General features: G+C 59.9%; 1 protein-coding gene across 1 annotated transcript in view; it reads left to right on the forward strand.

Moving 5' to 3' along the window:
- The window catches only part of DMBT1 (deleted in malignant brain tumors 1), a 29,786-nt gene extending 17,433 nt beyond the window's left edge, over positions 1-12,353 (forward strand). Inside the window, exons 16-29 of the mRNA XM_023748374.1 lie at positions 598-645; positions 1,335-1,664; positions 2,615-2,641; positions 3,450-3,494; positions 4,178-4,507; positions 5,448-5,474; positions 6,286-6,333; positions 7,023-7,352; positions 8,308-8,334; positions 9,146-9,205; positions 9,893-10,222; positions 10,598-10,624; positions 11,702-11,731; positions 12,199-12,353. Of these exons, the coding sequence (XP_023604142.1) occupies positions 598-645; positions 1,335-1,664; positions 2,615-2,641; positions 3,450-3,494; positions 4,178-4,507; positions 5,448-5,474; positions 6,286-6,333; positions 7,023-7,352; positions 8,308-8,334; positions 9,146-9,205; positions 9,893-10,222; positions 10,598-10,624; positions 11,702-11,731; positions 12,199-12,353 (1,814 nt within the window). The remainder of the gene's footprint in view (positions 1-597; positions 646-1,334; positions 1,665-2,614; positions 2,642-3,449; positions 3,495-4,177; positions 4,508-5,447; positions 5,475-6,285; positions 6,334-7,022; positions 7,353-8,307; positions 8,335-9,145; positions 9,206-9,892; positions 10,223-10,597; positions 10,625-11,701; positions 11,732-12,198) is intronic.
- The last annotated feature ends 459 nt before the right edge of the window (positions 12,354-12,812 follow it).

Genomic DNA, 12,812 nt, shown 5'->3' on the forward strand with positions numbered 1-12,812 from the left:
AGCAGCCGATGGTCAGAGATGTGCCTCCCCTTCCAGGAAGGTGGCCCTGTGGCTCCAGGCTGAGGAGGGCTTTGTGGGATAGTGAACCCTGATGCCCATTGGCTTTCTGATGACAGACAGCAGGCTTCTGGCTTCTCTCCTCTTCTCACACCTGCCACACCCTGATGGCCAGCATGGTCACACCCGCATCCCAAGGTGTCAGAGACAGTGCCCGGGGATGGCAGTGAACATGTGATGAGGGTCCTCTGGGTACCGGGACCTGTTTTTGCCTCCAGGTTCAGTCACCAGGCCCTGACTCTTTCTATCCAAGCTTCAGAGTCAGGCCAACACCTCAAGCCACCAGTGAGTGCCTGGCTCATGGGGTAGAGATGGGAAAGGTCCTCCAATGGGAGGAACATGGCGGTCAGAGACGTGGAGGGATGCGGCTGGTCTCTCCCAGGCCTCGACCCCGATGACCCAGCCGAGCAGGAGGCTGTGGACAGGCAGGGAGCACGTGAGGAAGGCACATGGAAAAGTCATGCTGACTGACCCACCCTTTTGGGAAGGATTCCTTTTCTAAGGGCTCATCACCCCCTTTCTCTTTGTTGTCTCTTCCAGGTGCATGGACAACTCCTTCCACAACTGCCTATCCTCTAAACACAACAGGTACAGGACCCTTAAACCTCCCAGGGCCCCTCTCTGCCTCTGAATCATGTCCGGAATGGAACGTGAGAGGAAGAGGCTCCACACGGGCCATCCTCATCCTTGTCCTGTAAGGGGGTGGAGCAGAGGAGGGTCTCTGACCAGGTCCTTGTCTGACATGGGTGGCTGATGACTTGTCTCCAGTGGGGTTCTGGGAGGAGGCTCAGCCAGGACCCTCCCCTTTGCTCAGTAGCAGCCCTAGAGGCCACCTGGCACCTGCTGAGAGCCCTGTGTTGGCTCAACCTCAGGAGGTGGGAGTCTCTTTCCTCTCATGTCTGACAGAGGTCCCATTCCCACCGAGGGCTTTGCCTCAAGTGAGGCAGGACTATGGACAAGAAATTAATGGCCAAGGAGACCATGATCTTGGCCTGTCCCCCGAGCCATGGACCTTCACCATGGGTGGATCTGGTGGATACGGGGGGCAGTCCTCACCACATGGGCAATCCTGGGGCTCCCTTCCTTGGAGCACCCTTAGGCCTGGCAGGACAGGACGTCCCAATCCTTTCACTGTGATGGAGATGAACCCCTGTGCATTTCCAAATATGACCGCCTGCCCTTGGGAGTGGCTATGAGGGAGGCCCTGAGTCTAGAACCTGCCTCAGGCCTGGAGGTCAGCACAGACATGGAGGAGGTGTCCTTGTGCCGTCCTCTAGGGTTCGGGACCGAATCGGCTCTGGCCCTGAGGCTGGTGAACGGCGGTGACCGGTGTCAGGGCCGCGTAGAGGTCTTCTACCGAGGCTCCTGGGGCACCGTGTGTGACGACGGGTGGGACACCAACGACGCCAACGTGGTGTGCAGGCAGCTGGGCTGTGGCTGGGCCAGGTCGGCCCCAGGAAATGCCCGGTTCGGACAGGGCTCAGGCCCGATCGTGCTGGATGACGTGAGCTGCTCAGGGCACGAGTCCTACCTCTGGAGCTGCCCGCACAGGGGCTGGAACTCGCACAACTGCAACCACGGAGAGGACGCCGGCGTCATCTGCTCAGGTGCGTCGCTACCATCCCTGGTGGCCCTTCTGGGCTGATGCCGCTGAGAATACACCCACTCCCCACGCCAGGCCCCCCTGAGCCTCGTACTGTCCCTCAGGCACTGGAGTGACTCAGGGCCACAGGCTCTCAAGTGCTAGGTCACCTGCTCAGACTACAGGTCAGATTGGTGGGTCCATGTGCCCAGCATCCTGAAGGCAGTGCCAGAAACAGGCTGAAAGGGGCCTGAGCTCCGTGTTCATGCACAAGAGGCAGCGTCCTGAGCACAGAGAGGAGGCTGGCCTTGTGCCCCCGGGGCCAGCTCACTCCCACCTGCAGGGTGTTGGGGCTTCCACCAGGGCAGCTGGTCCCTGGGTGTGGGGGTTGGTGAGCTCCTCTCCTCTGTGAGGATGGTGTCACCTGGGGGCTCCAAGATGGTGACCCAGAGGGGACACCCTGAGAGCACAGAGGTCCTTTGTGAAGGACAGAGAGAGTGGGAGGGAGCAGGGGGAGGAGGGAGATGGCAGGTGGCCAATGAATGGAAGGAGCCAATGGGGGCCTTGGGGATGGGGTATTATGACCACATGGAAAGTCTAGAAATGTGTGTAAACTCCCTTTAGCAGAATGGGTCTAGGCTGTGAAATCAGTGTGCACATTGATTGACCCCTTTTGTTGGGGTCATTCCCGTTCATTCTGTGGGGTCAACACCAGGGCCCCGGTGGCCTGTCCCAGGCATGACACTGGCTTCCATACACTGGACAGGAGTCCTCAGGCTCAGGGAGGCAGGCCATGGCAGGGGACAGAGGGAGTGGCTTTGGAAGGTTGTAAGGTACGGGGCAGAACTGCTGTGTCCCCCCCCCGAGGCCATGTGCATGGCATCAGCTCCGTGTGCAGAAGCTGAGGGTCATCAACCCGGGATCTGGGCCGGGCACCTGGGAGCTTGCTGTCTGACTGTCCTTTTTTTCCCACAGCTGCTCAGACCACCACATCCTGGCCAGGTGAGTCTGGCCACCTGTCCTGGGATGTCCCTCTCTCCTGCCCCCTCTGCCTGTCAGCACTCTCCAGCTGACCCATGGCTTTTTGAACCTAATCTGGACCACATTTTCCCCCTCTGTCTCTTTAACTATAAGGGGAAGGGGGATTCCAAAGACCCCACATGTACTTCCTCCTTCTGATTCTCATCAGATACTTGGCGGCCATCCCAGGGGAGAGGGGCCAATGGTCAAGTAGTGCCTCCCCTTCCATGAAGGTGGCCCCGTGGCTCGAGGCTGAGGAGGGCTTTGTGGGATAGTGGACACTGATGCCCACTGGCTTTCGGATGTCGGGACAGCAGTTTTCTCGCTTCTCTCCTCCTCTCACACCTGTCGCACCCTGAGGGCCAGCATGGTCACTGCATCCCAAGGGGGCAGAGACAGTGCCCGGGGATGGCAGTGAACATGTGATGAGGGTCCTCTGGGTACCAGGACCTGTGCTTGCCTCCAGGTTCAGTCACCAGGCCCTGACTCTTTCTATTAAAGCTGCAGAGTCAGGCCCACACCTCAAGCCACCAGTGAGTGCCTGGCTCAAGGAGGAGGGATGGGAAAGGTCTTCTGATGGGGAGGTACATGGCGGTCAGAGATGTGGAGGATGCGGCTGGTCTCTCCCAGGCCTTCGACCCCGATGACCCAACCGAGCGGGAGGCTTGTGGACAGTCAGGGAGCACGTGCAGGAGGCACATGCGAAAGTGACACTTACTGACCCAACCTTTAGCGAAGGACTCCTTTCCTGAGGCCTCATTAAGGCCTTTCTCTATATTGTCCCTTCCAGACGCATGGACACCTCCATCCACAACTGCTCCTCAAACAACAACAGGTACAGGACCTTTCACCCTCCCAGGGCCCCTCTCTGCTTCTGAATCACGCCTGGATGGAATGTGACAGCAAGAGCCTCCCCATGAGCCATCCTTATCTTTGTCCCTCTGGACAGGCAGAGGAGGGTCTCGACCAGGTCCTTGTTTGACATGGTTGGCTTTGACTTGTCTCCAGTGGGCTTCTGGGAGGAGGCTCAGCCAGGACCCTACCCTGTTGATCAGTGTCAGCCCTCTAGGCCTCCTGGGACCTGCTGAGACCCCAATGCTGACTCACCCTCAGGGGGTGTGAGTCTCTTTCTTCTCATGTCTAACAGAGGTCCCATCCCCTCCGAGGGCTTTGCCTCAAGTCAGGCAGGACCATGGAGAAGGAATAAGTGGCCAAGGAGGCCATGGACTTGGCCTGTCCCCGGAGCCATGGACCTCCACCCTGGGTGGTCCTGGTGTATACGGGGTGCTGTCCTGCTCACTTCATGGGCAATCCTGAGGCTCCTTACCTAGGAACACACTTAGACCTGGCAGGACAATGTCCCCGATCCTTTTCCCATGATGGAGATTAAACCCTGGGGTGTCCAAAGATGCCCGCCTGCCCTGGGTGTGGCCATGAGGGAGTCCCTGAGTTTAGAACCTGCCTCGGGCGTGGAGGTCAGCACAGCCATGGAGGAGGTGTCCTTGTGCCGTCCTCTAGGTTTCGGGACCGAATCGGCTCTGGTCCTGAGGCTGGTGAATGGCGGTGACCGGTGTCAGGGCCGCGTGGAGGTCTTCTACCGAGGCTCCTGGGGCACCGTGTGTGACGACGGGTGGGACACCAACGACGCCAACGTGGTGTGCAGGCAGCTGGGCTGTGGCTGGGCCAGGTCGGCCCCAGGAAGTGCCCGGTTCGGACAGGGCTCAGGCCCGATCGTGCTGGACAACGTGGGCTGCTCGGGGCACGAGTCCTACCTGTGGAGCTGCCCACACAATGGCTGGAACGTGCACAACTGCAACCACGGAGAGGACGCCGGCGTCATCTGCTCAGGTGCGTCGCTACCATCCCTGGTGGCCCTTCTGGGCTGATGCCGCTGAGAACACACCCACTCCCCACGCCAGTGCCCCCCTGAGCCTCGTACTGTCCCCCACGCACTGGAGTGACTCCGGGCAGCAGGCTCCTAGGTACTAGGTCTCCTGCTCAGACTTCATATCAACTTGGTGCGTCCATGTGCCCTGCATCCTGAAGGCAGTGACAGGAACTGGCTCAAATTGGCCTGAGCTCCGTGTTCATGCACAAGAGGCAGCTTCCTGAGCACGAGAAGAGCTTGTCCTTGTGCCCCCGGGGCCAGCTCACTGCCACCTGCAGTGTGTCTGGAGCTTCCACCAGGGCAGCTGGCCCCTGGGTGTGGGGGTTGGTGAGCTCCTACCCTCTGTGAGGATGGTGTCACCTGGGGGCTCCCAGATAGTGACGCTGAGGGGACAACCTGAGAGCACAGAGGTCCTTTGTGAAGGACAGAGAGAGTGGGAGGGAGCAGGGGGAGCTGGGAGATGGCAGGTGGCCAATGAATGGAAGGAGCCAATGGGGGCCTTGGGGATGGGGTATGAGGACCCCATGGAAAACTCTAGAAATGGGTAAAACTCCCTTTAGCAGAATGGGTCTAGGATGAGAAATCAGTGTGCACATTGATTGACCCCATTTGGGGGGGTCATTACCCGTTCACGCTCTGGGGTCAACACCAGGACCCTGATGGCCTGTCCCAGGCATGACACTGGCTTCCATACACTGGACAGGAGTCCTCAGGCTCAGGGAGGCTGCGATGGCAAAGGGGCAGAGGGCGTGGCTCTGGAAGGACTGCGAGGTTCGGGGCAGCACTGCTGTGTCCCCCCCGAGGCCATGTGCACTGCGTCAGCGTCGTGTGTAGAAGCTGAGGGTCATCAAACCGGGATCTGGGCCGGGCACCTGTCTGACTGTCCTTTTTTTCCCACAGCTGCTCAGACCACCACATCCTGGCCAGGTAAATCCCGCCACCTCTCCTGGGATGTCCCTCTCCCCTGCCCACCTCTGCTGGTGGGCCCTCTCAAACTGACCCATGGCTCTTTGAACCCCATCTGGAACACACTTTTGCCATTTGTCTCTTTAACTATGGGGGTGGGGGGATGCCAAAGACTCCGTCTGTCCATCCTCCTTCTGAGTTCTCATCAGATACTTGGCGGCCGTCCCAGGGGAGAGTGGCTGATGGTCAGAGAAGTGCCTCCCCTTCCATGAAGGTGGCCCCGTGGCTCCAGGCTGAGGAGGGTTTTGTGGGATAGTGGACACTGATGCCCATTGGCTTTCTGCTGACCGGACAGCAGGCTTCGGGTTCTCTCCTCCTCTCACACCTGCCGCACCCTGAGGGCCAGCATGGTCACAACCACAACCCAAGGTGGCAGAGACAGTGCCTGGGGGTGGCAGTGAACATGTTCTGAGGGTCCTGTGGGTACCAGAACCTGTGATTGCCTCCAGGTTCATTCACCAGGCCCTGACTCTTTCTATTAAAGCTTCAGAGTCAGGCCAACACCTCAAGCCACCAGTGAGTGCCTAGCTCATGCGGGAGAGATGGGAAAGGTCTTCTGATGGGAGGAACATGGCGGTCAGAAACGTGGAGGGATGCGGCTGGTCTCTCCCAGGCCTCGGAACCCGATGACCCAGCCGAGCGGGAGGCTGTGGACAGGCAGGAAGCACGTGCAGGGGGCACATGGGAAAGTGATGCTGACCGACCCATCCTTTTGGGAAGGACTCCTTTCCTGAGGCCTCACCAACGCCTTACTCTTTGTTGCCCCTTACAGACGCATGGACACCTCCATCCACAACTGCCTCTCCTCAAACAACAACAGGTACAGGACCCATCACCCTCCAGGGCCCCTCTCTTCTTCTGAATCACGCCTGGATGGAACGTGACAGCAAGAGGCTCCCCATGAGCCATCCTTATCTTTGTCCCTCTGGACAGGCAGAGGAGGGTCTCTGACCAGGTCCTTGTCTGACATGGTTGGCCTATGACTTGTCTCCAGTGGGCTTCTGGGAGGAGGCTCAGCCACGTCCGTCCCCTTTGCTCAGTATCTGCCTTGGAGGCCTCCTCTGACCTGCTGAGAACCCTGTGTTGACTCACCCTTTGGGGGTGTGAGTCTCTGTCCTCTCATGTCTGACGGAGGTCCCATCACCTCTGAGCTCCTTGACTTAAGTCAGGCATGACCACGGAGAAGAAATAGGTGGCCAAGGAGGCCATGGTCTTGACCTGTCCCTGGAGCCATGTACCTCCCCCCCTGGATTGACCTGGAGGATATGGGGGGGCAGTACTTCTCACCCCATGGAAAATCCTGGGACTCCCTACCTAGGAGCACACTGAGAACTGGCAGGACAGGATGTCCCCGATCCTATTCCGGTGATGGAGATGAACCCTTGGGTGTGTCCATAACTGACCACCTGCCCTTGGGAGTGGCCATGAGGGAGACCCTGAGTCTAGAACTTGCTTTGAGCCTGGAGCTTAGCACAGACATGGAGGAGGTGTCCTTGTGCTGTCGTCTAGGGTTCGGGACCGATTCGGCTCTGGCCCTGAGGCTGGTGAACGGCGGTGACCGGTGTCAGGGCCGCGTGGAGGTCCTCTACCGAGGCTCCTGGGGCACCGTGTGTGACGACGGGTGGGACACCAACGACGCCAACGTGGTGTGCAGGCAGCTGGGCTGTGGCTGGGCCAGGTCGGCCCCAGGAAGTGCCCGGTTCGGACAGGGCTCAGGCCCGATCGTGCTGGACGACGTGAGCTGCTCAGGGCACGAGTCCTACCTGTGGAGCTGCCCGCACAGGGGCTGGAACTCGCACAACTGCAACCACGGAGAGGACGCCGGCGTCATCTGCTCAGGTGCGTCGCTACCATTCCTGGTGGCCCTTCTGGGCTGATGCTTCTGAGACCACACCCACTCCCCACGCCTGGGCCCCCCTGAGCCTCGTGCTGTCTCCCAGGCACTGGTGTGGCTCAGAGCAGCCGGCACCCAGGTGCTAGGTCACCTGCTCAGACTACAGGTCAGCGTGTGAGTCCACGTGCCCTGCATCCTGAAGGCAGTGCCAGGAACTGGCTCAAAGGGGCCTGAGCTCCGTGTTCATGCACAAAAGGCAGCTTCCTGAGCACAGAGAGGAGCCTGGCCTTGTGCCCCCGGGGCCAGCTCACTCCCACCTGCAGGGTGTCTGGGGCTTCCACCAGGGCAGCTGGTCCCTGGGTGTGGGGGTTGGTGAGTTCCTCCCCTCTGTGAGGACGGTGTCACCTGGGGGCTCCAAGATAGTGACCCAGAGGGGACAACCTGAGAGCACAGAGGTCCTTTGTGAAGGACAGAGAGAGTGAAAGGGAGCAAGGGGAGGAGGGAGATGGCAGGTGGCCAATGAATGGAAGGAACCAATGGGGGCCTTGGGGATGGCGCATTATGACCGCATGGAAAAGTCTAGAAATTTTTGTAAGCTCTCAATATCAGAACGCTTCAAGGCTGAGATATCAGTGAGCACATTGATTGACCCCATTTGTTGGGGTCATTCCCTGTTCGTTCTGTGGGGTCAACACCAGGGCACTGGTGGCCTGTCCCAGGCATGACTCTGGCTTCCATACACTGGACAGGAAGTCCTCGGGTTCCAGGAGGTAGGCCATGTTCAAAAGGACAGAGGGTGTGGCTTTGGAAGAACTATGAGGTGCAGGGCAGCACTGCTGTGTCCCACCCGAGGGCATGAGCATGGAATCAGTTCCACGTGTGGAAGCTGAGGGTCATCAACCCGGGATCTGGGCCGGGCACCTGGGAGTTTGGTGTCTGACTGTCCCTTTCTTCCCACAGCTGCTCAGCCTTCTACAACCTGGCCAGGTGAGTCCCAGCCACGTGTCCTGTGATGTCCCTCTCTCCTGCCCCCTCTGCCCGTCAGCCCTCTCCAGCTGACCCATGGCTCTTTGAACCCCGTGAGGATCACACTTTTGCCCTCCGTCTCTTTATTTACTAGGGGGAGGGGGATGCCAAAGGCTCTGTCTGTCCATCCACCTTGTGAGTTCTCATCAGATACTTGGCGGCCATCCCGGGGGAGAGCGGCCGATGGTCAGAGAAGTGCCTCCCCTTCCATGAAGGTGGCCCCGTGACTCCAGGCTGAGGAGGGCTTTGTGGAATAGTGGACACTGATTCCCACTGGCTTTCTGATGACGGGACAGCAGTTTTCTGGCTTCTCTCCTCCTCTCACACCTGCCGCACCCTGAGGGCCAGCATGGTCACTGTATCCCAAGGGGCAGAGACAGTGCCCAGGGATGGCAGTGAACATGTGCTGAGGGTCCTCTGAGTACCAGTACCTCTGCCTGCCTCCAGGTTCAGTCACCAGGCCCTGACTCTTTCTATCCAACCTTCAGAGTCAGGCCAACACCTCAAGCCACCAGTGAGTGCCTGGCTCATGGGGGAGAGATGGGAAAGGTCTTCTGATGGGGGGGCACATGGCCGTTAGAGACGTGGAGGGATGCAGCTGGTCTCTCCCAGGCCTTCGACCCCGATGACCCAGCGGAGCCGGAGGCTTGTGAACAGGCAGGGAGCACGTGCAGGAGGCACAGGGGAAAGTCACGCTGACCGACCCACCCTTTTGGGAAGGACTCCTTTCCTGAGGCCTCACCACGGCCTTTCTCTATATTGTCCCTTCCAGACACATGGACAACTCCTTCCACAACTCCATCCACACCGGTCTCTCTTCAAACAACAGCAGGTACTGGACCCTTCCCCCTCCCAGGGCCCCTCTCTCAATCTTAATCACACCTGGAATGGACGTGCCAGGAAGAGGCTCCACATGGGCCATCCTCATCCTTGTCCCTTAGTGGGGTGGGGCCAGAGCAGGGTCTCTGACCAGGTCCTTGTCTGACATGGTTGTTTGGTGACTTGCCTCTTAGAGGGCTTGTTTGGTGGCTCAACCAGGAACTTCCCCTGTTGTTCAGGGTCAGCCCTGGAGGCCTCCTGGGACCTGCTGAGAGCCCTGTGCAGGCTCAGCCTCAGGGGGTTGAGTCTCTATCCTCTCATGTCTGACAGAGGTCCCATCCCCTCTGAGAGCTTTTCCTCAAGTCAGGCAGGACCACGGAGAAGAAATATGTGGCCCAAGAGGCCATGGCCTTGGCCTGTCCCCAGAGCCTTGAATCTGCACCCTGGGTGGCCCTGGTGGATGCTGGGTGCAGTCCAGCTAACCGCATGGCAATCCTGGGGCTCCCTACCTAGGACACCCTTAGACCTGGCTAGACAGGATGTCCCGATCCTTTCCCTGTGATGGAGATGAACCCCTGGGGTGTCCAAAGCTGACCGCCTGCCCTTGGGTGTGGACTGAGGAAGGCCCTGAGTCTAGAACCTACCTCGGGCCTGGAGCTCAGCACAGACATGGAGGAGGTGTCCTTCTGCCGTCCTCTAGGGTTCCAGAATGACTCAGGTTTGGCCCTGAGGCTGGTGAACGGCAGTGACTCATGTCAGGGCCGCGTGGAGGTCCTCTACCGAGGCTCCTGGGGCACCGTGTGTGACGACGGGTGGGACACCAACGACGCCAACGTGGTGTGCAGGCAGCTGGGCTGTGGCCAGGCCAGGGCGGCCCCAGGAAATGCCCGGTTCGGACAGGGCTCAGGCCCGATCGTGCTGGACGACGTGAGCTGCTCAGGGCACGAGTCCTACCTGTGGAGCTGCCCGCACAGGGGCTGGAACTCGCACAACTGTGGGCACCACGAGGACGCCGGCGTCATCTGCTCAGGTGCGTCCGGTCTCCGGGCCTCCCTGTTAGTGCGGCACCCTGGTTTCAGGGCTCCTCTCACCTCAGCCCAGCAGGAGACGGGCAGTTTCAGCTTCAAGCTCACATCGCCAGCAGCTGCTGGGTTCCTGGAAGTTTGGGGGTTCCTGTCGCATGGCCCCAGCCTGGCCCTCAGATAAACCCCAACACCTTTTTTGGAGAAGAGCCCCTATACTTACTAGGCAGCTCCCGAGGGCTGCTCCCAGGAGCAATTCTGAGGCCACGGGGTCGGGGGGGGGTGGCGGGGGGGACACAGGAGCCCCTCTGTCCGCATCCTGAGGGTCTCCTTCCCACACACCCTGGGCCCAGGACTGACCCCGATGCTTTTCTTTCTCGCAGCTCCGCCCATCGTCGTGACCACCCCAGGTGAGTCCCACGGCCCAGGCTTCTGGTGGAGCCCCTGCTCTGTGTTTGCAGGAAGAGAAGGGCGGGCTCCTGGGTAGCTTTTCTCTCTGATGAATCTGGTTTCCATGGTGATGTGCTGAGGGCGCAGGACACTGCTGTCCTTGGGCTCCGCCTGGGAGCCCCTCTGAGCCCTGCCCCTGCCGCCTCCGGGGCTCACGGAGAGGCTGTGGTGGGAGAGGATGGTCCTGGCATTTCAGGTGCAAATAACCATCCAGGTCAACCCGTGGCAAAAGGTGACCATTGTAGAAACATGGCCGAGTAGAACCCCTACAGATGCTCGTCTGGTAACAGCTTCCTTTACCCAAGAGCACAAGCCCCGACTGTTCTCTGTGTCCTGATGGAAACACTCGGTGCCAATTATGGTTGTAGTGCTCCCAGGGACTCCCTGGCCATGGACTGTGACCTGGATGGTCAAGGCTCTGACAAGTCCTGCAAGAAGGACAAGACTTGACTCTCTTATGTCACACTCTGGGCCACGGACTTTCAACCTCTCCAAGAACATTCTCAGTCTCTTCATCTTCTTCCCAGGCTGGTGGCACCCATCACCTACCGCCCCTCGCTCTTCCGCCTCACGCACAGGGCGTGGGCTTCTCGGCCCCGATGCGCCTGTGCATGGCAGAGGTGCCCGCAAGTGCGCCGCCGCTCTCCACCTGCACACACACCCTCCCCAGCCCCCGTGCACCCTCACCCGCCTGCGTGCACACAGCCAGCATCCTGCTCACACACACTCACTCCCCACATTGCCCCCGCCAGCTGGATAGCTTCTGGTGTGTGTGTGTGTGTGTGTGTGTGTGTGTATGTGCGTTTGTATTTAAATTCTTTATTGTTGAAAGTATTACATGTGTCTCCTTTCCCCCCATTGACCTCTCCCTGGCCGCTCCCACCTCCTTCAGGCTGGGAGCTCCGGAGGGCGCGGCCTGTGTCCAGCGTCTCACTGTGGCCCCGGGTGGCACAGGGCTGGCACAGAGCGAGCATGCGCTCAGAGGCTGAGCCAAGGATGGCAGGAAACTGACCATGATCTCTCCTCTCTGTCCCCAGAGCCTCCCTTCACCAGCACCAGGCCAGCTGGTAAGCCCTGCGCTCCCTGCCCTCGGTGACCATCAGTGACGCTGGGAGAGATGGCGGGAATGGCGAGGCGGTGGCTTCCCTGCGTGTCCCTCAGCCTCAGGGACAGGCCACGCTGGGGCCACAGCCTGTAGGGTGTCTGCCTTGGGAATTGTTCACAAATCCCCCTCTCATTCCCAGCCAGCGTTGTTCAGTGATTAGTGTCGACCTATGAACCAGGAGGTCAGGGTTCAGTTCCTCAGTTCCCGGTCAGGGCACAGGCCCAGGTTGTGGGCTCCATCCCCAGTGTGGGGCGTGCAGGAGGCAGCCGGTCCATGATTCTCTCTCATCATGGATGTTTCTATCTCTCACTCCCTCTTCCTTTTTCTCAAAATTAATACAAATGGATTTAAAAATAATAAGTAAAACTCCCCCCGCCCGGGTGGTGCGCCCTGTGCTCTGGGTGACCAGCATCTCCTCTGTCCCGGCAGCCGCGGGGGCCTGTGGGGGCTTCCTGTCCCGGCCCTCGGGGCGCTTCTCCAGCCCGTCCTACCCCGGGAGCTACCCCAACAACGCCCGCTGCGTGTGGGACATCGAGGTCCAGAACAACCACCGCGTGACCGTCGTCTTCAGAGACGTGCAGTGAGTGGGGTGCGGGCGGCCGCGGGGCCTCGGGGGGACCTCGGGGACGTGGGGAAGGGGAGAAGGAGGGACCGGAGCCGGCGCCCTGGGAGAGAGGCTGCCCGTTGGCATTCTGCCCGTGGGCGCGGTTTTCGACCCAGCACAGGGGCAGCCGGCAGTGGGGCCAGCACAGGGCCTTGGCTTCCGGTCTGTGTGGTCCCTACTGCCCGTGTGGCCACAGGACGTCACTCGCCTTTCCCGAGCCTCAGTCAAAAGGGAGGGATGAGCCAGCCGGCATGGCTCAGGGATGGAGTGTCCACCTCTGACCCAGGAGGTCAGGGCTGGAGTCCCAGTCAGGGCACGTGCCCGGTTGTGGGCTCCATCCCCAGTAGGGGGCGTGCCGGAGGCAGCCGATCCATGATGCTCATCATTGATGTGTCTATCTCTCCCCCTTTCTCTCCTCTCTGAAATCAATAAAAATATA

Source organism: Myotis lucifugus, unplaced genomic scaffold, assembly GCF_000147115.1.
Source record: "Myotis lucifugus unplaced genomic scaffold, Myoluc2.0 scaffold_1339, whole genome shotgun sequence".
NCBI lineage: Eukaryota > Metazoa > Chordata > Mammalia > Chiroptera > Vespertilionidae > Myotis > Myotis lucifugus.